Below are 20,636 nucleotides of genomic sequence, written 5' to 3'. Positions count from 1 at the left end.
TTTAACCCAATTAAATCTTATATAAAATATAAAATAAAAATACATAGTTGGAAAATTTTCAAGTATATTTAATCTCTGTATAGTTATATTTATGTACTTTGTATATTGAAGTTTTTTTTGTACATTTCGATATCAAAAGATATAAACATAAAATAAAATATAAATGTAAATGTAAAAAGCATTATATAAAAAATAAGATATAAATATATATAATTAAACGTATAAGAATACGTGCCACTTAGGTAGCAAACTATAAACGTTATTTGTCATCATATTGACGTCATGTATTAGCTTGTTGCCAGGGACAGAAGATCGAGGATCGCTGTGATTATAATTGGCGGGGGTGGTGGAGGGCTAATTTGTTCTAGCCCAATCAAAATTTTATTTGTATTTTAAATTAAATACAGTTTGCTTAGAAAAATTCTAAGTTTAGTCAATGACTTGCTAATTGCTAGTATAATTGGTTAAATAAAGTAGCTTACATAAAAAATATTGTTTATTTGCAATATAGTAATTTTATCATATAATTTTTTGTAAGTTTATATTACATAATGTCTTTTTTGTTATACTAGTACATATATATATAGCTACGTGTATTTTAATATACACGTTGAGGCGTTTGTGAATGGATTTCATTTAAACGCGTGCAGGACATTTTTATTTTCAGACTTCGCCTTTATACCAAAGAGATTATATACACTTTATATATCGACTATATTTCCTAACGTCGGTAATGTGTGTACCGGTAACATTCCTTGACATAACTACGTAATTAACGTTTTATCCTCTCTGGTGCCATTCATAAAAAATCGATCGCCAATAAACCCTCCCCCCCAGCCCATGATAATAAAATCGTAGATATCTCATTAATCCCGTAATGCGATCTGCTTCTCGCGTTTATCTTCTCCTTATATCACTAGAACTGAATTTTACTTTACATTCACTTCATTTCAAAGAAAAATGTGAAAGATTTCGATTTCGTTATCTCGAAGAGTTCAATTTTCCGAAAAATGTATCGATCGTTCTATCCTCGAGAATAAACATCGCTTACGAACGAGTGTCATATTTTTGATTTTTTTTTTATGTATTTTTTATTTATTGTGTTCTAATTTGCCAATAAAATCGTGGATATTACGAACGATAATAATGATATAATTAGAAATACAAACATGTCTTAACAAATGCATTAGTATGCATTATCTAAAAAAATGTTTACGTTTTTATATTTAAAAAGTTATAATAATCAGCATATATTAAAAATAAAAAAATATTTCGTGTTGTAAAAATAATTTATTACTAAAAATTACAAAAATGTCAACAAGATCATTACGCGCTGTGAATACCGCTGTTCGACTCCATAACAGCTTGATAGAGCAAAGGTCTCAATTCCTCTTTCACCAAGGAGTGCTTATCACCGTGTGTTATCATTAATACTGTATTCGCTTTGTTTAGTGCTCGGAGCGCTTCCTTCGGTTTTCCCAAGTGCAACTGTATCTTTCCTGTCGTAAGATACAGCAATCCCGTCAACGGGTGTATTTCCCCATAATACAATCTGAAAAACGAGAAATGATATCCTCAAATAGAATTATTAATTTTATAGCTTTTATTTATTATAGAACCGCCAGAGAATCGCTATTAAGTTATCATTTCACATTAATTATTCTCGGCTAACGAATCACATATACATTCTGATAACAATGTTATAATAAGCAAAATAAGCAAATATAAAACAATGATAGTTTTATATTAATATTTTGAAGATTAAAAATCATTTTGTGTGTATTATGAATTATCTTATTATTTTTCATCTGTTTCGATTAAATAAATGATTACTCACAAGTATCCTGGCATGAGTTCCTTGCCATAAAACTCTGCATCTTCCCAACATTTCAAGTTCATGGCCGCGATATGAGCCATCTCTAGAGTACGGACATGTTGTATATTAAATTTGTACATTACACCCTTCTGCTTCTTCAAACATATCTTACTAACGTCAAGATCTATTGTCGTTAATAAGGAAATATTAAGAAAAATATATTATTGTTGTATAGAATAAATGCATTTTTCCAAAATTTGATGCTATTAAGATAAAACAATATTATCAAACTTCTTAATGTGAATATCAAAAGGATACAAGCCATAGTTTTCATTTTTTCCAAATGGTGAATGGTAAAGTCGACGACTTCTCGAAATGTCTCCTTAAATTCTACAGACATTTTCTCGCCACACTTTTCGCATTCGTCAGCTTCAATCGAACACGGCGAGTCGCACGATGAGTTTGGACACGCGGCCGCCTCGGCCATTGGTTCCTCCTTTTTACATCTTTCGCAATCACACCAAAAGTAGTACGAACTACGCAATTCCTCGCGTCTGTTATTATTAGAACTAAGTAAATCGATGTAGGATATTCTTATCTGCACAAAAAAGAAAATCATACAAATTCTGAAATGTTAAGTACGTCCAAGTATATTAATTCACTTTTAATTATCAAGAGTCATGAGAATCAATTACAATTGAATTTTTGAACGCCATAGAATAAAAGATTTAGATCATTTTCAATGATTTATCAATACTTGCCTGCGACCAGTCCAAAGATGGAAGGTCCATTAACGTTCTGACGATAACGGTAGTCCCTTCGAAAACAACAACTGCATTGGGCTTACAACTGTGGTCTATCACAGACGCTCCCAGATAAATGCCAACACCGATGGTGTTCATATCGAGATCCAATATGTTGAAGCTGTTGGTACACATTCTGCCGTAAATACCCATCAGTTCCGCGATGTTGGGTAGGTGTGTCTCATCGAGAAACTGGAATAGAACTCCGCATAACGTGGTGAAATGTTCCATTCGCTTCGCGTCTACTTTTATGTCTGAATAATCTACAATCCAGAGATACGAGTTGATTACGCATATATATATATATATATATATATATATATATATATATATATTCATGTATTTCTTTTTTCTTAGGCTTTAGGTTTATGCTTCGGTCTTAAGCCTAAAATCCTTAGATGTCAACCAATACATAGCTGCAGTCCTAGCCAAAATCTAGCTGTATATTCTCATTAGTTGAATTTTAGGATTTTAAGATTAAGATCGAAGCCAGGCTTTAATGCCTCTCCTTTTAGGAAGAAAAACAATAGTACTTACGAGACATTAAATCCTTGAATTTCCGAGAGTTGTTCTCGGTGTAATAGCCCACTTCGTCGGCTCCGCCTTGATTCAGCTTGAGAATTATACGTGCCATGAGTCGAGCCGCATCCGGCAACACCCTCGGCAACACCTTCTTCAGACGTGCACATTCTGCCTTGTGCGTCGGCCACGATTCCTTCTGACAATTACGGTCGCAGTAGTACACGTACTGACATCCCGAGCACTTCGACAATTTTCCGCTGCAATGACAAATCACACGACGGCACTCGTGTATACAAAACGCGTTTACACTTGACGATACATAATTTGATCTACGATATATAAAGCTTATTCAATTTAAAATACCTAATTCAAAATAATGCAATAGAAAATCGTCAGATTTAATCGGTTTTGCACAAACCGTTCTATATACCTCTTCAAACAATTGTCGCATCGAGTAATCCTGTGTTTCGAGTTAAGAGTGAAGACAAATGGTTTGCCAGTGAGGATTGTTGTTCCCCTTTTCACTATATCGCTGCTCATTTTGCGAGCACAGGCGTTAAGTTACAATTACATTTACGAAACACACTCGGTCTTTTCATTCGGAAAATTCTCAGGCGTGATCTAACCTAACTTAATTGTTTTCGTTCGACGAACGAAATACCGGCTCAGTTGTTCCTAACCTTGAATTTTAACATCGTATTTTCCCGATTTCCCGTTGCATTTCTCGCTTCGATAGATTATTCGTGGTGTAATTCCTCATAATTCAAACGAATTAAAATTATAACAGGATATACATTTTTAAATAATGTAAAAACTCGAGTGCATTTTTTGCTTTATCGAATTAAAGAATTTTTATGTAAACAGCTGTTTCCAACAATTTGTATCTCCGATTTTTTGAACTGCAGTTTTTATTATTTGTTGTCTTTTATGTTGAAATATTCATCGTTTAAAAATTTAATTTGAATGTTTTAAATGAGGAATTACAATCCAAGAATTCTTATGTTAAAATATCCATTATTTTTAAAAATAATTTATAGTTTTCAAATGAGAAATTACAATCCAAGAATTTATGTTTAAATGTTTATTAAAAAAATTAGTTAAAATTAAAAACCAAGAATATTGTAAATAATGAAGATTAAAATTATAACATTTTTTTATTTAAAATTATTTCAAACATATGGAACATTATAATTTATGAAAAAGACTTGACAATTTTTTTCTCTCTTCCTTTCTTGCCCCGATAATTTTAATAAAAGTATATATACTTACATCTTAAGCACACATATGCTCTATTTTAAAGTAAAATTGAAAAAGGATTTTGATTTAATTTTTAATGCTATCTATAGTTTTATTTAATATAAAATGGAATTATATTCTCAAACACTGTAAAATAGAAGACTGAAGTATAGAAAGTGTATATAATGAAAAAATAAGTCTGAATTTTCAATAAACTATTTATATAATTCATTTTGAGTTCACAAAAAGTAGCATTTACTCAGTTTTGAGCTCGTCTTCCACATTTAATGCTACACTTGCAACATCAGTGAGGTTTGTAAAGATTAATATAAAATGTGCGTGTGAAATTCAAATTTAAATAATTTGTCATTCAATATACATTATATATAATTCTATACAAAAATTACAGAAGTTATATTCACAGTATTCTTTATTTCAAGTAAAAGGCTCATACAAACATATATGTGTCCTAAACGGCTTAGTTTCTGAAAAAGGGTGTTTAAAAAAAAATTTAAACATGTAGTAATAATCTGTCTAAATTTGTAGTAATAATATTAATATTAATATTTATAATAACATTAATATTTGTAATAATAATATTGACATTTTTATTTGTAGTAATTTTTTTGAAAATACCCTAAATTTCGAAAACTAAGCCGCTTAGGACACATGTTTATATTAACTTTTTTACTTAAAATAAACCAAAGAATTGTCCCCTTGAGTAATTGGCAATGTACTTGAGGAACAACCTGTATAAGAGGACAATCGTCTTTAGGATTTCGTCGATAACAATAAGTATTCAATAAATTACAAGATATGTCCTGATTATTTTTAGTAAAACAAAATTATTAAATTTTATACATGTATAAAATATCGCACAATAATTTTATTTTATAATCCCGATTGTAATGATAAATTAGCGTAAAGTCGTAAAGACAATATAAGCTTAACAATCAATGATACAATAAAACAAGGCTTAGGATTGGATGAACAATAGGAAAAGATGATTCTATCAAGATTATCTTTTTATATATATATAATATATATATATATATATATATATATCTGATAAAACATTTTTACCTTCGTAGGCAATGGTCGCATCTTTCGTCGCGCACCACCGATCTTACAACATAGGCAAATGGTTTCCCGTACAAAATAGTCGTACCTCGGTTCACAGGTACTCGCTTACACCTTTGATTCTTGATTCTCATCTTTTCAAACTTCTTAAAGTTTTTGCCCTCTCGCCGGTTAGTCACGAGAAAATGTCGAGAAGGCGTTGCACTTTCCCTAGTAACTTTGTAGGACTGGCGTCCTCTTTCCTACTCTTTCTTCTTTGTCTCTCTCCCTCTCTCTTTCTCGTTTTGCTGATGTAAAGAGAGGCTCGAACGCACGCTATTTTAAGATCGGTTTATTTTCGCATGACATATTATTGGAGCTAACTATAATAACCCTTAACCTGCTGATTTCTCATTAACAACCCGCACTTCCTCTATTATATTTCACAATTAAGACAAATCTGGAACACTTATTTACAGTCAGTTAAGTTAAAAAAAGGTTACAGAGTAAAACTAGGGTCTCGACGGATCTCTTCTCCCCGGAAATTCGTAGATCTTAAGATTTAGAAGAGTGGAAGCATATATCCGGTATTAAAATACGAGTTTTAAAAACAATTGGTTCAGCGCGCTCGCGATTAAAAATTAAAAATACATGGAAAAAATTACATTATCCACCATCAGATGCAGCGTCGTATTTACAATTAATTAACTGTCCTATATCATCATGTGTGTGTATGTATGTATATGTATGCACTTTTTTCTTGTTTCATACTAACTTTACATTCTATCGTAGATAATTTTACCCATCTCGAAAACTTTCAAGCGTTTTGTCGCAATGTTGAAATATAAAACTCGATTTATCGATTAGTCAACATAAACTGATCGCTCTGGACCGGTGAGATCCATGCATCAAGTGCAATTCGTCTAAGATTTCTTTGAGCTCATATTGTAGGGATAAAAAAAAAGAGGGGCCTGATAATTCGGTTTATCTTTCGTGACAACAACCCAATGACGCATACATCCTTCATATCCGCAAATGGAATTATTTCTACCATTCTTTCTTATGTTCGTCCATCGATACACCGCCTGGACCTAGAGAGACTATCATCAGAAGGCCACCGATGACTGATAATGTCTGTAATAAAATACAAATGCGTGAGAAATAAATGCCAGAACGTTTGTATAAAGGATAAAATTAAACATTGGAATTGTATTAAATCAAGCTCAATATTTAACTATACAAAAATTATTATTTCAAAATTGTTTAAAATTAGATAACTCTAGATTCAAAACAATTAAAATTTTAGTTCTTTCTCTGCATTATATAAGCAGAAATTAGCAATTTTTTCTGCTTATATAAGAATTAAATTCTTTTAATTTAACTAAGTTTTTCACCTTGTATTATAAAGTTATTTTACAAAAATAAAATATCAAGAAATTATTAAAATATTTAAAAAGTATATATATATTAGAAACTCTCTTCGCGTATTTTGTTGCAATAAATTTTAATGTACTAAAAATAAATATCCAAAATATTTTCCAATCGTGCAATTGGCAAAATCAGAGAAATTTACCTGGAAGAAGTCGTATTTGAGGAAATCCCTGAGCGGTTTATAATCAGGAATGGACCACCACGCATTGTGGTAGAAGTTCAATGCAGTCAGCAGAGCAACAAGTAGCAATGCGCTCAGTTTAGTCTTGTAGCCGACTGTCACTAGCAACATCAGGATGCTGCCAACGATATCCTGGAGGATCTGCAGGAAGGATATCTCGAAGCGGATCAGCGTAACAAACATGAATGCCAACAATATTCGACCGGCTAATTGCAGCAAATTTTTCGGTTTGTTGTCGCCAAGACTAGGAACGCCGGCAAACAGCGATCTGCCTTCGTCTCGGGATTCAGCTAATACCAACAGAAGCGCTCCTATCAGCGCCAAATTTCTGAACAAGAACTGCATATCCCATAGAATGCTGTAAGCGATAGTCTGTAGGATCACGATGAAGAAGAGAACGCCGCAGGCTATGTTGACTCGCCATCTGCCAATCACCATGATACATCCGCCGAGTTGTCCCACAAGATTTACAAGAACAAAGATGGTAGCCAGGAATTTTCCACAGCCCCAAGAGGCATCCATGTACTCCCGCTGCTCGCTCCATTGGAACCACATTCGTAAACCGTCTTCTAGGAATGTAGCGATGAGGCATAATCGTGCCAACGTCGGAAGCACGTGTTTGCCATTGCGGATAACCTGTCGGAATAAATAAATATTTTAATATATGCTTTTTCAATCAGTTCAATGGCAATAATTAAACAAAAAGATTGTGTCAAGAAAGGGATATGATTTGCAGGATTTTGAAGCTGCAAGCATAGCGTAGCTTAAAAGTTACATTTTTATGAGAGATTTTCTATGCAGATTTTCTAGAAATTTTAGAACCTGTCTTCTGTCAAATTTTATCTTACTGTTTGGCATGGATAATCTTTTTTATACATAAACTTTGAAACTAGGTTGGGCAGAAAATAATATGTCATAAATTGTGCATACAAGTATGAAAAGTAGGTCTGTGAAAGTGCAGTTTGTAGGATCCATATGTCCACTGCAGTCTCATTGCATATAAACACTACACTTAGGTAAAAATGTAACATTTCCGTTTGTAATATTGTCATAACTGAAACTAGTTCAATTATCTCTCTATGAAACAAATTTGAAAACAACAAGATGATAAGAACGGTGTATCGGCGAAAAATCAAAGTCATCATTCTACGCATATGCAGCCGTAAAGGTATCTTGGACCCATTTGAAAAATCTGTATCAAAACGACATGTTGTGTACAAGGTGACCGTCGAAGGAGAGAAATGTGGAAACTCGCCACGGCTCGATCGTCGGCGTACTCTTTGTCTAGGAGCCTAGGATCGAAGTTCATCTATGATAATTCATAACCTCCCACGTGCAATTTAACGTTTTAATTGCGATCCACGAGTGCGACAAACGCGTGGAGACGCGCGTCACGAAAATATGGCAAAAACATGCGCGCCAAGGAGTGATGACGTTGGATAGGAGCGGGCCGCCCGTAACGCTCTTCCACGGGATCCCCGATTCCCTTTCGTTTCTCCCTCGTACATCACGGATACACGGGGAGGGCCCCCCCCTCGGGATCGGGATCTGGACAACCGGAGCGGTCGGACGAGGAATGTCGCCACCGCCGTGAAAATTTACCTGATCGGCGATCTCCTCCGCCCTCGAGAGCACCTCCTGCGAGATCACCATCGTGGTGTACTGTCTTTCAAAAACCGAAAAAGCTACCCATGCACGCACACACCGACATACACACGTGCGCGCACGCAAGTGGCACGGCTGACGGCGGTGCAGAGCGGTGCTGGCGGTGGCCACGGCGGCGCGCGCCGAAGCAACAGCGAATGGTTGGGGGGGGGGGCGCCCCTTCGCCCGCCGTGCGCGAGTGTGTGATGTGGAAACTGGAAATCGGCTGGCTGGCCGGCGCTGCGCGCGCACCGCTTCCGGAGTACGTGGTCGTCGCACGAGAGTCGGCGCCGTTCGCCGTCGAATTCGACTCGCCGCCGAGAACCGCGCGGAACTCGGGCGCGATCTTCATCCCGCGCCGGCTTTTCTCGCCGGCCGAGGCGAGAAATTTCCTGTAGGAGTGATGTCGCGAGATCGCGCGGATCGTCCTGTACGTATATGTATCTCGCTGTCGCTAATTACGTATCTCGGGGGAGTTGCAGTATTCGAGTAAACTGCATTCTAAATCCCACACGTATCTCACGTATCCTGAGATTTTCCTCATTTCTCATTTGGATATAAATATATTTCGCTCCCTCGAATCACGCCGCATTTACTTTTTTTTCGACTCCAACGGCTGTTGAAGTACTTCCAGAAAACCAAACGACTACATATCGCGGCTAAGTTCACGTCGCTAATTCGTCTCGAGAATCGCGTAGAAATGGCGACAGTTGCGAGACGCGTCGCGTAGAGCCGCGTTCGAACGCGGTACGTGTATTTCCCGCGCATTATTGCCGTCTAAAAGCGAATCTCTGTGCGCGCGTGTCGTCGCGGAGTGTCTCGTTCGAGTGTCGAGTGCTCGTCGCAACACGGTTGAATCCGACGTCGCGACTTGGCGGATGTGAAAAAAATTCCGGCTAGAATTCACGGCATCTTGACAGGTATTTCGTCAAAAAATCCGATGTTCTTATGCGCAATCTAATCCCCTAATACATCTTTCTCATTCAGTACAGAAGATGCGGCGAATACGCAACGGAAGATGAGCGGAAAATCGACGCGACGTGAAAGAAATTCATATTGTCGTTGGGAACATGGAGGTATTCTCCATGGTTAGGAACATCGGGTAGGATCATTGTTTTCGTCAAGGATTACTACTTACTCTCCGTCGATAGGCATCGCGCGTCCACCGTCGGTATGTGCTACTTTCATTTATCAATATGCGCTAACCATGCATAATTGTCGCTACCGCTACTGGATGGCAGCACTATACATTTTAATTTAATTGACGTTTGCGGTATTTGGTTCGGTATTGTGGAGTTGAAATCTTGCAATTGCGAAATGGATGGTATACATAAAATCTTGTCATATTTAGAATGAGAAGAAAATTAATATTATAATTGCAGGATGTATAAATCGTATACTTTAAAAAAATTTGACAGATTATAATAACGCTTATCTTCGCGTTCTTTTCTTTCGTCTCAATCGTCTCTGTCAATCAATAAGACAATATACATATAGAGGTTTTTTAAATTAATTAATTAATTCTGAAAAAAAACGTCAATTATTTTTGAAGTTTGAAACAAACATTCTATTATATGTATTATTCTTCTCTCCATAATAATTTTCCATCGAGAAACAGTACGGATCGCATATAAAATAATTGTACAAGAATTGGAAAATCAATAGTTATCTCTTTTTCAAGATGTAAATCATTACTAAACAACAAAATTAAGCTTTAATATGTTTTTTACTTTATCGAAAAAAAAAGTAGAATTTCCTCATATCTAATTATAATATTTGCGATTTGTGAAACTCGCTTAAAGATGATCAAGGAGGTTTACATATGTCGCTCACACCTTTATATAAATTCGGTTCCCTTTTACGTTCCGCAAAGATTTCCTTCGCGAATCGCGTTTCACGCTCGATGAAATTTTCACGTTTCCTCGAATGCACGAAGTCGACAACTGCGACCGTCGTGATTTTGTCCTGCGAGCGAGACGGCGGCGGAGCCGTCGAGTTTTCGCTCGAGATGCCGCTCCGCGATACCCGCTATCTGCTCTACCGCGAATACGAATACGAATACCACGTGTGTACGCCGCGTATATCAAGTTGTAATAGAGACGAGTAGGTTTACTATCGCCGCCGCGCTGCCGGTAGGCGCCGAGTTACTTGACTCCCTATCCTATTTGGGACCGGACAGGAAAGGGAGCTGACGAGCATCTCTCTGCCCGTTGATCTCGCTCACATCTGTGCGTTCTAAGTGGATATATACACCAGGTAGTTTTCCAATAAAACGCGAGAACTCCCGCTAAACTTCCGCGTTCATACATACGCTTGTAACTCACAAAGCATTTTCATCGGATAAGTTTTACAAGACCTCGATAGGAAACTTTAATTGAAGAAGACAAAAATCTTCGAAATAGCAAAATATTTTCTCTCTTACAGAAAAATGTAACTTTTCTAATAACTACAGAGAGAAACATTTTTTAATATATTTTTGTATCAATTTCTCAAAGAGCAATGTATATAAAATAAATACTTAAAATTTTAGTTAGATTTATATTGCTGTAGATCTTTAAATATATTTTGCGATGGATTAATTTATTGGCATTCGTAGAAATTTATTGATAATTATAATATTGGAAATTACTCTTTTTTAATTTGAAGTTTATTGACATCCAATTGTCATTAATTTTACATAATCAAGAGAGAAGTATATTTGATTGTTTCGAAAAGGAGAAACATCTCTGAGATAGAGAGATTAAGTCTCGCTCGTTTTGCAGCAATTTAACATTGGAAAACGACTTTAGATCTAGAAATTCTATTTTTACACACCTATATAATTGCGTCAAAGTCGCGGGAGAAATTTAGTAACGTCACGTGTATATTAATATTCACATTTTTATCCCGATCATCTTATTTGCTGAGAAAAGCCGGAAACGAATCTGATTGTGAACTAACGTATCTCGCATTCCTCGCAACGGTGGAATTTTCGCTTCCTTAGAAAATCGCCGCGGGGTTGCAAAAGTGCATATCCCTTCGCGCCGACCTCGTGACGGCGGCGGGCGGCTGCGGTCGTATATACGGCGAGGACGGCACGGTCGACGGTGGCTTACGTAAGTCGAGGACCGAGCGTGGTCGCATTCGTTCCTCGAAGCGTCGTCGCAGCGGGAATCGAGCGGCGAGAGAACGCAGCACTGTGTGTGCGCGCGCGAGGCTGTCTGGCGCCGCGTTGTCGCATCCCATACAGAGGATTGCTTTCGCACAGAGACACAGAGAGACGGAGGTCCTCTCTCGTGAGTGTCCGCACGTGAGAGGAGTGAGATAAACGAGGGGGAGGGGAAAAAAAATCGGAACTACACAGCTATCTCGAAAATATCCGTGCTCAGTAACGCGCGCGCGCGCGTCGGCGCGTTATTGTTCGCGGAGTCGCGCCGTGTCTCGGCAGAGCGATTCGCGATTTGTTAGTCGATTTGTAATTAGACAAATGTTGGTTGACGGCTGAAATGAGCGTTCTGTTAGGACAGGTGAAAAATGGCCATTATTTTAGTTTAATTTTCACGTGGATTGGTTCGAACAATAAATAGAAGGAATATGTGATGTATAGAATTGTATGAAGAGATTAGATTAGATTGAAATGAGATAAAGTGATACATCTTACAAATGAGTTAAATTTCATACATCTTATAATGTGAAATTTTTCGTTAATATGATAGTAACAAGAAGAAATAACGGTGATGATGTAGTTTTGAATTCTTGCGTGATCTACGAGCGCCGAGCAAGATTTGAGTATTTAATTTTCAATTATAAATAGTAAGGATTATTTTAGTATTTAGCAACAACTTCCGAATTAGTGCACTAATTAGAAACGCACGAGAATGCTCCTACGGTGCCAAATGACGCCCTACAGAAATCTTCGTTTAAACATCCAGTTTCTCGGATAAATTGTTAATTGAATATAAAAAATGATACCTACGTTGCTCTAGACTTGTTTTTCAGATTAAAAATTCTTGATTTGAATTGATCTGATTTAAATGCATAATTTAGGAGAGAAATCACTCATAAATTAAATTAAATCTGGTTTAATTGACACGAGAGAGAAATTACATAAAATCTCGTAAATCGAGATTCAAGCCCTTGAGCTCTCATAGAAGTGGTTACGCCGAAAAAACGGCCACTGCTGAATCACCACTTGACTTTTATTATTATTCTTTCACGAAGACCGATCACAGATGCCTCGCTATCGGCGCGATCGATGCTTACGCGGAAAAAGGGTATCGGTTTCCCGGACATGTTTTCTTTTTCATCGGGCGAGTCGATTCGGAGACGGAGTGCGGGTCGATGGCGCGCATAATTGAACACCCTGGACTGGTTTGGGCACCGTCGTCGTCCTCGTCGTCGTTCCGCCGTTCCGATCTGCTCTCTCCGGGTCCGGGCAGGGCATAGCGATCGTTCCGCAGCATTCTCATGGGCTCCTCCTCGCCGTATCGTTGCGGCCGGTGTTGCATTAATTAAGCGCAGATGCCGATGCCTTGTCACCCGCCATTTGCCATTCGTATTCGCGTTTGTATTCGTCCGGCCGCAGCGGTCGGAACCTAATATACGACGGCGTGTAGAGGGTGTCTCGGAAATCGCATCCCGTCACTGTGATAGATCTTCCCGAATAATTCCAAGTGCATAAAGAGCGAAAACGTAATCTATTACACCGCGCGGTTTTCGACATTAAATATCTAAGTAATTTGAATATGCATGGCATTTAAATGCGTAATGAAATGTATCAAACATACATGTTGATGAAGAAATTTTAAGTTCGACATCAAAGTGAAAGTGAAATTTTGTGGTTTATTTGCAAAAATCGAAAAATTGCAATTTTTTAATTTATAATTCGAAATTAGATGTTTTAATATCAATATAAATATAAATATTATTTTTAAAATTTTCCAATTATAAAATACGCAACTCTTTTAAAATACTCTGTATTATTTTATACTTTTCTTTATCAATTCTTGCGTTTTTTGTCTATCTCCTTTTTCTCTATTTGAAATATGCTCATATTTTTTTAAAGGCTCGTTATAGCAACGTAAATATAAAGAATTTATACTATCATTTGTATCCAATAAAAATATAAATATAAGTTGATCTACGATTTTTGGAGCAATTTCAAATCGATATTTCCAAGATTATTAATACATTTTAAAGATTTGTGTCTTAAAAGTACCGACTAATATATTTGTTTTTTGAATTTATTAGTCATTCAAAATTTTCACGAGCAAGTTTTAAGTTTGCAAATAAACGACGGTCGTCTTTCTCGTGCAATTTCTCATGGGCTTCAGTTTAACGGAAGTTTAAACGCTGAGAAGTGCCGTTTAATTGCTGCTTGATGCTGAAAATAAAGAAGGCGCGAAAAAGATGACGTCCAATTAAACTTTCGCTAAAGAGAAATCGACGCCAAATTGATTAAGGAGTTCGCAGCTGGGAGAAAGCGCGATAATTCGCGAAAATTCCTAGATATTTTATAATCTTAAAATTTTTATAAACAAAAACGCTTATAAAGCATCATATCACGCTGTTTATTAGTCCTTTATTTAATATGAAATATAATATCGCTGTACTAAATTTATACATATATTAATTATGATTTTATTTATATTTTAGAAGAGTCAAAGCATCTCATATAATTAAACAAAGTATTTTACTTATCGGAATGATGAGTTCTTTCTTTTTTAAAGTATAACTCATACATTTAATTCTCATTATATCATCTCGCACGCGATATTTTAATTCGAACACAACGTATCTATGAAATTTTCAATAAGTATCCCGATAAATCGCATAGATAAATCACATGAAATATCATCGCACATAAAGTATATAATCTCCACATTGTCCAAGGATTCCTATTATTCCTAATCGATAGAAACTACCGCAATCCCGGGACACCATGTACGTTATCATAGTTCGATTTCCCCGCATTCGTAGTCGCTCGCCTAATTCATTTGTCCACCCCTGCACGTCCGTCCGTCCATCCGTGCGTGCGTGCATACGTGCGATCTTATGCGTGCACGCGTGCAAGCGAGCGGTCCTCGGCCGCGTCCAATTCTTACGCGCGTGTGCGATTCGTGCGTCCGTGTGTATACGGCGAATCGATCGGTATAGCCGGGCTTTGCGAGCTCGCATTGCGAAACTGGTTATGTACTTAACGTGGGATAACCGTCGGGGACAGGTGTCCCGAACTCCTCTCCCGAGATGGTTGGTCCGATCGTCGATGGCAAGTCCCTGGGAAGAAGATGCGGAAGGCCGGCGTCAAAGCACGTAACACACACGCACGCAGACCGCAGACCGAGCCGCGCGTTTTCTTTGCTCACAGCCCTGAAAGATAGATCGCGCGTTTCTTGAATGTCACGATCCGTCGCCGATAAAGAGATCAATCAGTCCCTTCGCCTGAGAAAATTGTCGAATGGATGGGAAGAAGTTATCGCCGGGAGGGAAGGGGGGGGGGAGGCATGAATTAATTGAAGGTTGCAGGTTTCACACATACGAATCTTCTCATTTATGTGAGAAGTTAATTTTAATTAGCGGTTTAACGAGTGATAGAATAACAGATTAGATGATGAATGACAGATGATAATCATCTATTATTATTCCCTGTTGTAATCGCCTACAATCATCAACTAATAATTTACTTATCATGATAAATATAAGTGATGTGACATTTTGACACATAAACTTGCTCGAATTCTGTTAACATCCATTAATGTTCTTTAGGAGAAAAAAGCACAGAACCACGCGGCAAAAGTATATTTATATGTACATATTTCAAGTCTTTCATTTTCACCTAAATTATACGCATCGGGAATTCACACATTAATCACTTGCGTCGTTATACTTCTTCTCCACTCTTTTATCATATCTTCTTCTAATTTTCCCAATATTTTTGTCGTTACATTGAACCATTAATTGTTGTTAGATTACGTTGACGAGATCTATTTTCTGTGGAGGACGCAAAACGAGCGAGTTTGTCGTGACGACGACGGGGAGAAAGAGAGAGGAGGATTTGGATCATAGTTCGTGGATGTACGCGTGTGCGGGTGTAATGGATGTGTGTGTGTGGTTGATACCGTGGCTGGTTGTGCGAGTCGTCTGGTCAGCTGGCGCCAGGACCATGACAGCTTCCTACCAGAGCGCACTTCGCCTCATTAATCTTGCTTTATAGCCGCTGTTGCACCTAAGTCCCTCGCTCTCTTAGTTCCTCCACGGCTCTCCTCCTCGCGATTTCTCTCGGCGCGATGAACGCTTTGTGCCGGTCAATCTGCCGTCTAAAACAGCTAAGTTAAGTCGAATTTCTAAGTCGAACCCTGAAAAGGATCCTATCCTATAAGTCACAATACAAATGTCGAGAAAGAATTTTAAATGCTATACTCGGTAAAAAATAAAAGAATATATTTGATTGTGAATTTTATCTTGAAGGTGTACAATAAAGATATATAATAAGTTTACAATAAGTTTACGAAGAATAGCGACAAAAATTCTTTAAAACTTATATCAAAATTAAATTTAGAATCTGTGAAAATAATTTTCAGTCTAAAATTAAGCTAAAAATTACATTAGTTTTAACTTAACTAATTTTTGATTACAGTTGCATAGATTAAATTATTGACATATATTTCTTGGTATGCGTTAAATAATGTATTTAATTAGGAAAAACGAAGATAAGAATTTTATTGCAAAGGAATTAGAGAATACTGTTTGCATCACGGATTTGTGTTATCAAAAATTCGTCTTTATATTTGTTTGTGTTCACTAAAATACTTCCACACCATTAAAAATTTGTTTGTCGAAGCAATGAAATTGTTTCATTTGCAGCAAAATATGATCAAAATGTGTCATTGCGAGATTTGCTCGTAATGTGCGCGTAAACAAGTGCTCGAACTCCGCAATGCGTTTCGAAATGAAATGGAGCTTTGTAACGAAACGCTCGTTGAAATCGATCCGGCCGATTAATTGTCAGCGTACCGAACGAACATTAAAAAGGTTGCGGATGTTACTTTTAATTGAACTGTATCCGCGATGCAAACGGTATTCTCTAATTCCTTTGCAGTAAAATTTTTATCTTCGTTTTTCCTAACTAAGTAAATTATTTAATTCACATATCAAGAAATGTATGTTAATAATTTAATTTATGCGGCTATAATTAAAAATGAGTTAAATTAAAACTAGTATAATTAATATACTAATTACAACGTGAAAAAGAGAGTGAAAGAGAAAGAAGGAAAAAGAGAAAAGAATAAGAAGAGAGAAAATAAGGAGAGAGAGAGAGAGAGAGAGAGAGAGAGAGAGAGAGAGAGGAGTGGAACATCTATAACATCAAGGCAAGCACGATCACCCAGGATGTGGTTCCTCTTTTTCTTTTATAAGAGAAACGGCAATTATTATTGGCTATTACGTTCTTTCATCATTTTACGATTTTCAATATTAAGTGTTTTAGTCATTTCGCGTCAAATTAAATAAAATGTATGAACGATAAAGAAACCGAGAAACCGACGGAACGCCTGCTGCATGGTGACATAAAGTCGAGTATAATACCGTTGAAGCGTCCGTGCGCCCTTTTATCCCTTTTTCGGAGTCAAGTACGCACTGAGCCCAATTACTATACTGGCGCGCTATGTGTGTAACCGTCGAAAATTAAGTAATGCTTATGAAGGTGGATAAATGCACCTGCGCCTGCCTCTTAGCAGGTGCGTACCCACGGTTGGTTCGGCTTTTCGGGCCCTCACGAAAATAAGAGGCGTGGAGTCGGGATCGCGTGTCCTTGTGCAGCAAACGCATAATCAGCCTCGCGCTGCGTGCACGCATGTAGCTTGCGGTTCTCATTGTTGCTACGCTTCCGCAAAATTGCGTGGATCTTCATCTTCCGCAGCGACGATAGTAGTACTGGTTATACGACAAATTATATAGCTGCCACTTGAGATTTTTCATTTTTAATTATTTATAAATTTTAGAATCTTTCTTCACAATTTTTGTGTAAGACATATATAGATTATAGATAAAAAAAAGAATGAAAAAGGAGGTACTTTTAAATGCCTATCGGTTGAATATGCGCGCTATTTTATTTCTCGAATTTCAAAGCGATCGTGCGTCATGTAGCAAAAGATTATCGATTTTTTTACGTTTGTCAAAAATGGCATTCTTTCCATTTTTTTTTAATTTCTCAAACAGGATATTTAAGCCGTTGAAACGTATCGATTTTCTTCTATTATTTTGTTCGCGAACTCAAAATGTCTAACAAAAAGATGCATGAAGCAGATACGCTTGAGAACGATATTCTAAGAAGGTTGCGAGAAACGTAAGGAACGTTCGTGAGAGAGGATTGAAAGAGAAGAGAGGAGAGCCCGTATCGCGAGGTTGTGTTTCGAGCACCTGCTCGCTCGCCCGGTCGGCATTCTTTCGCTTCATCTGCAGGCAACGAAACTGCCATCCGCAAATCGCACATAGAGATGCTCTAATTGCAAATGGAAGTCAAGTGGAAACCATAAATAGTACCTCTCTCGCTGGCTCTGCTGGCGTCAAAATCGATTAACGCTTAAATCGATTTGCCTCTCTCGCTTGCACTATAGACGAGGCTGTTATCTAGTGCGGGGCTACAAGGAACATGTTTCATGTATCCTTCCCATTTATTTATTTTCATATGTAATGGTACCACATCCCTGTAATTAACTAATCGAGGTTGTCGCAGCAATTCATCGCTTTTTCAAATCGTGTTTTTTTTTTAATGTTTGTTCTTGTTCTATTGCGTTTTCTCCTTTTGACCACAAGGAACGCTATTCGACATCCATAATTGATTTGATGCGGCACGTTTTCACTTCAGTCAGATCAATTAGAGCTTCCCAAGTTTGGAGCAGTTCACGACAGGCACGAGATCAACTAGAACAAAACGCAATCTGGTTTTTATTTAATTAAATAATAATCTTTAATTTATTAGCTGTCATTGGGATCAATTAACTTGATGTTCAAGTGTGACAGTAGAACAGAATCCGAGTATTCTGAGTATTCGGTGCATCGCAGTTAAGTTCTACGAACACTACGAACACTTTCGAGGATCCAAATTCATCCACGCGCGCAAATAATAAGTACGATCATTTAAATATTTGCATATCCGGTTGCTTCTTGCTCCGTATATTCCTCATCGCATATCTCGTTGCGCACGCATCTTTCTTACGGGGATCTTCGTCCCGCCCCTGCCTGTTCCCTGCAGCCTCCGCGTCAACTCTTCCCCGGTGTTACTCCCTTAACGCCCATGTTACACGTGCAATCCCGACCGACGGCGAACGTGCACACGTGTGTTACATGCGCATGTGATGCTGCCGCCCGTGGCGCGTTGCGCGGCGGGTAAAACCGCGCGGCGCGCTCGTTTTCGAGGCAGGTAGCCGAACGGGCCGAACGCGAGAGCGTCATCGCCACCTGCCCACTATCTCCGGATACTGGTGGAAGGAGGCGCGGGTCGCAAAAGACGGGCGGGAGGCGACGGCAGCGCAGAGAATCATTATTTTCTTAAGCAATTTGCCCTTATGCTAAACAGCTGCCGAACCGGATACAAGTCCGATACAGGTCCGACCGCGCCGATCACTCGCTAATAATCCGGCGATTACAACGAATTACAAAAGGATGATTAAATAAAATTGGAGATAATTACAGCGCAAAAACTGTGTACACGCAGAAGATAAAATTCCTTTTCGTATTTTAACCCCTCGAGTTCATCTCCTTGCAACAGAAAATCTATCTGCATTTACGTAATCTCGTAAAGTATAGAGCTCTATTTGGATCCGTACTTAATAATTTTTCAAAATTTCCTTGAAGCGCCGAAAGAAAACCGAAAGGACATAAAACATTTTGAGATCAGATAGAAAATTAGATAGAAGCATCTCGTAATTTATAGAATGTTATGACTCGCAAAACTGTCGCGGTTTCGCGATTACATACGATACCGAGCGTGCTCGTCGTGTGCAGTGTGTATATCGTGCAGTGGCAGGTAACACAATTGGATTGCTGGCCGATATCGTTATCTTTTGTGGACCAGATGTGCATGCTCGTTTGGAGAACATCCCTCTCCTCCCCTCCTCCCTATATCGTCGCGCCGCGACGATATGTTCATCGTTGTTACACCTGAATACATTCCGCGTTCGCACGTGTGCGTGTGTTGTATCCGTTTTTACGAACCGCTGTTAGATCCACTTTTACCTCGGTGCCGCGATAACAGTCGCGATTCTGTCTCGGTCGCTTAGGAAACTCGCGAAATCTAGCTGTAACTGGTTATGCACGTACGCCGAGCAACGCCCGCTGAGTTTGAATCTACTATCAGATTTTATTTTTGTTTGACATTTGCATTCGCGAGACGATATAGGTCCTCGTCATTGTCGTCTGCGCTAAACGCAACGGTTTTCGGACTTGTTCGATTAAGATGCGGTAACGATTGTAACAGATTTTTTGATAACTTCGCATTTAAGCTAATTATTTTTATTTATGACGAACGGAATTCGCAAATAGGGAGTAACATTTATTTCAGGAAAATATAGTAGGGAGATCATGATGGTGGAACGAATGAAGGAAGAAAAGGGTATATTGTATTAAAAAAAAGACACGATTTTCGTTGTCAAATTTCACTTTCATTTGAACTTTGTTTTTTTTACCTTATAACATAGAAAGGTACATATCGGATATCGCATCAGATCGTCGCGTAAGGCCAACGTGCAAATGCGCTCCTTTCTCGCACCGCGTAACACATTTGATTACTGTACACTCGCTTCGGCATAAATCGTTAGTCGTAACGTCGTTACACTACGCTATTTACAAAAATTCGAGACGCAGTCGACGGAACCGCGCGAAAAGACTGTGTATGAGCATACGTCAGCTTCTCTCGATCATTCTTTTAATTTTAATTGTCTCAGGATCAGGAACGTCCTCTTCTTGC

General features: G+C 37.9%; 3 protein-coding genes across 5 annotated transcripts in view; 1 reads left to right on the top strand and 2 right to left on the bottom strand.

Annotated features, from left to right (window-relative positions):
• Positions 1–1,270: 1,270 nt before the first annotated feature.
• On the bottom strand, positions 1,271–5,688 carry LOC105459980 (histone-lysine N-methyltransferase SMYD3). 2 transcript variants are annotated; one of them, XM_011706384.1, is made up of 6 exons: positions 5,461–5,688; positions 3,157–3,398; positions 2,578–2,882; positions 2,135–2,414; positions 1,838–2,000; positions 1,271–1,552 (listed from the first exon to the last, which is right to left on the bottom strand). In XM_011706384.1, the coding sequence occupies exons 1-6, from the start codon at positions 5,589–5,591 to the stop codon at positions 1,327–1,329; spliced, it is 1,347 nt and encodes a 448-aa protein (XP_011704686.1). In that variant the 5' UTR covers positions 5,592–5,688; the 3' UTR covers positions 1,271–1,326. The 2 variants fall into 2 exon arrangements, with proteins under 2 accessions (XP_011704686.1, XP_011704687.1); XM_011706385.1 differs by lacking the exon at positions 5,461–5,688 and adding an exon at positions 3,572–4,033.
• A 716-nt stretch (positions 5,689–6,404) lies between these two features.
• Positions 6,405–8,809, bottom strand: LOC105459979 (surfeit locus protein 4 homolog). The gene is made up of 3 exons (XM_011706383.1): positions 8,651–8,809; positions 7,010–7,684; positions 6,405–6,570 (listed from the first exon to the last, which is right to left on the bottom strand). Exons 1-3 carry the CDS (start codon positions 8,699–8,701, stop codon positions 6,484–6,486), a joined length of 813 nt encoding a protein of 270 aa, XP_011704685.1. The 5' UTR covers positions 8,702–8,809; the 3' UTR covers positions 6,405–6,483.
• Positions 8,810–8,970: 161 nt separating this feature from the next.
• The window catches only part of LOC105459977 (homogentisate 1,2-dioxygenase), a 118,566-nt gene continuing 106,900 nt past the window's right edge, over positions 8,971–20,636 (top strand). Inside the window, exons 1-2 of one of the 2 annotated variants that reach the window (XM_011706381.1) lie at positions 8,971–9,612; positions 9,685–9,794. In XM_011706381.1, the coding sequence (XP_011704683.1) occupies positions 9,763–9,794 (32 nt within the window). In that variant the 5' untranslated portion in view covers positions 8,971–9,612; positions 9,685–9,762. Of the gene's footprint in view, positions 9,613–9,679; positions 9,795–20,636 lie in introns of both variants that reach the window. The other variant, XM_011706380.1, reaches the window with a different exon arrangement.

The sequence above is a fragment of the Wasmannia auropunctata genome, unplaced genomic scaffold (assembly GCF_000956235.1).
Source record: "Wasmannia auropunctata unplaced genomic scaffold, wasmannia.A_1.0 LD333485.1, whole genome shotgun sequence".
NCBI lineage: Eukaryota > Metazoa > Arthropoda > Insecta > Hymenoptera > Formicidae > Wasmannia > Wasmannia auropunctata.
The sequence above is the reverse complement of the archived record's forward strand: the minus strand, read 5'-3'. Positions and strand labels throughout refer to the sequence as shown.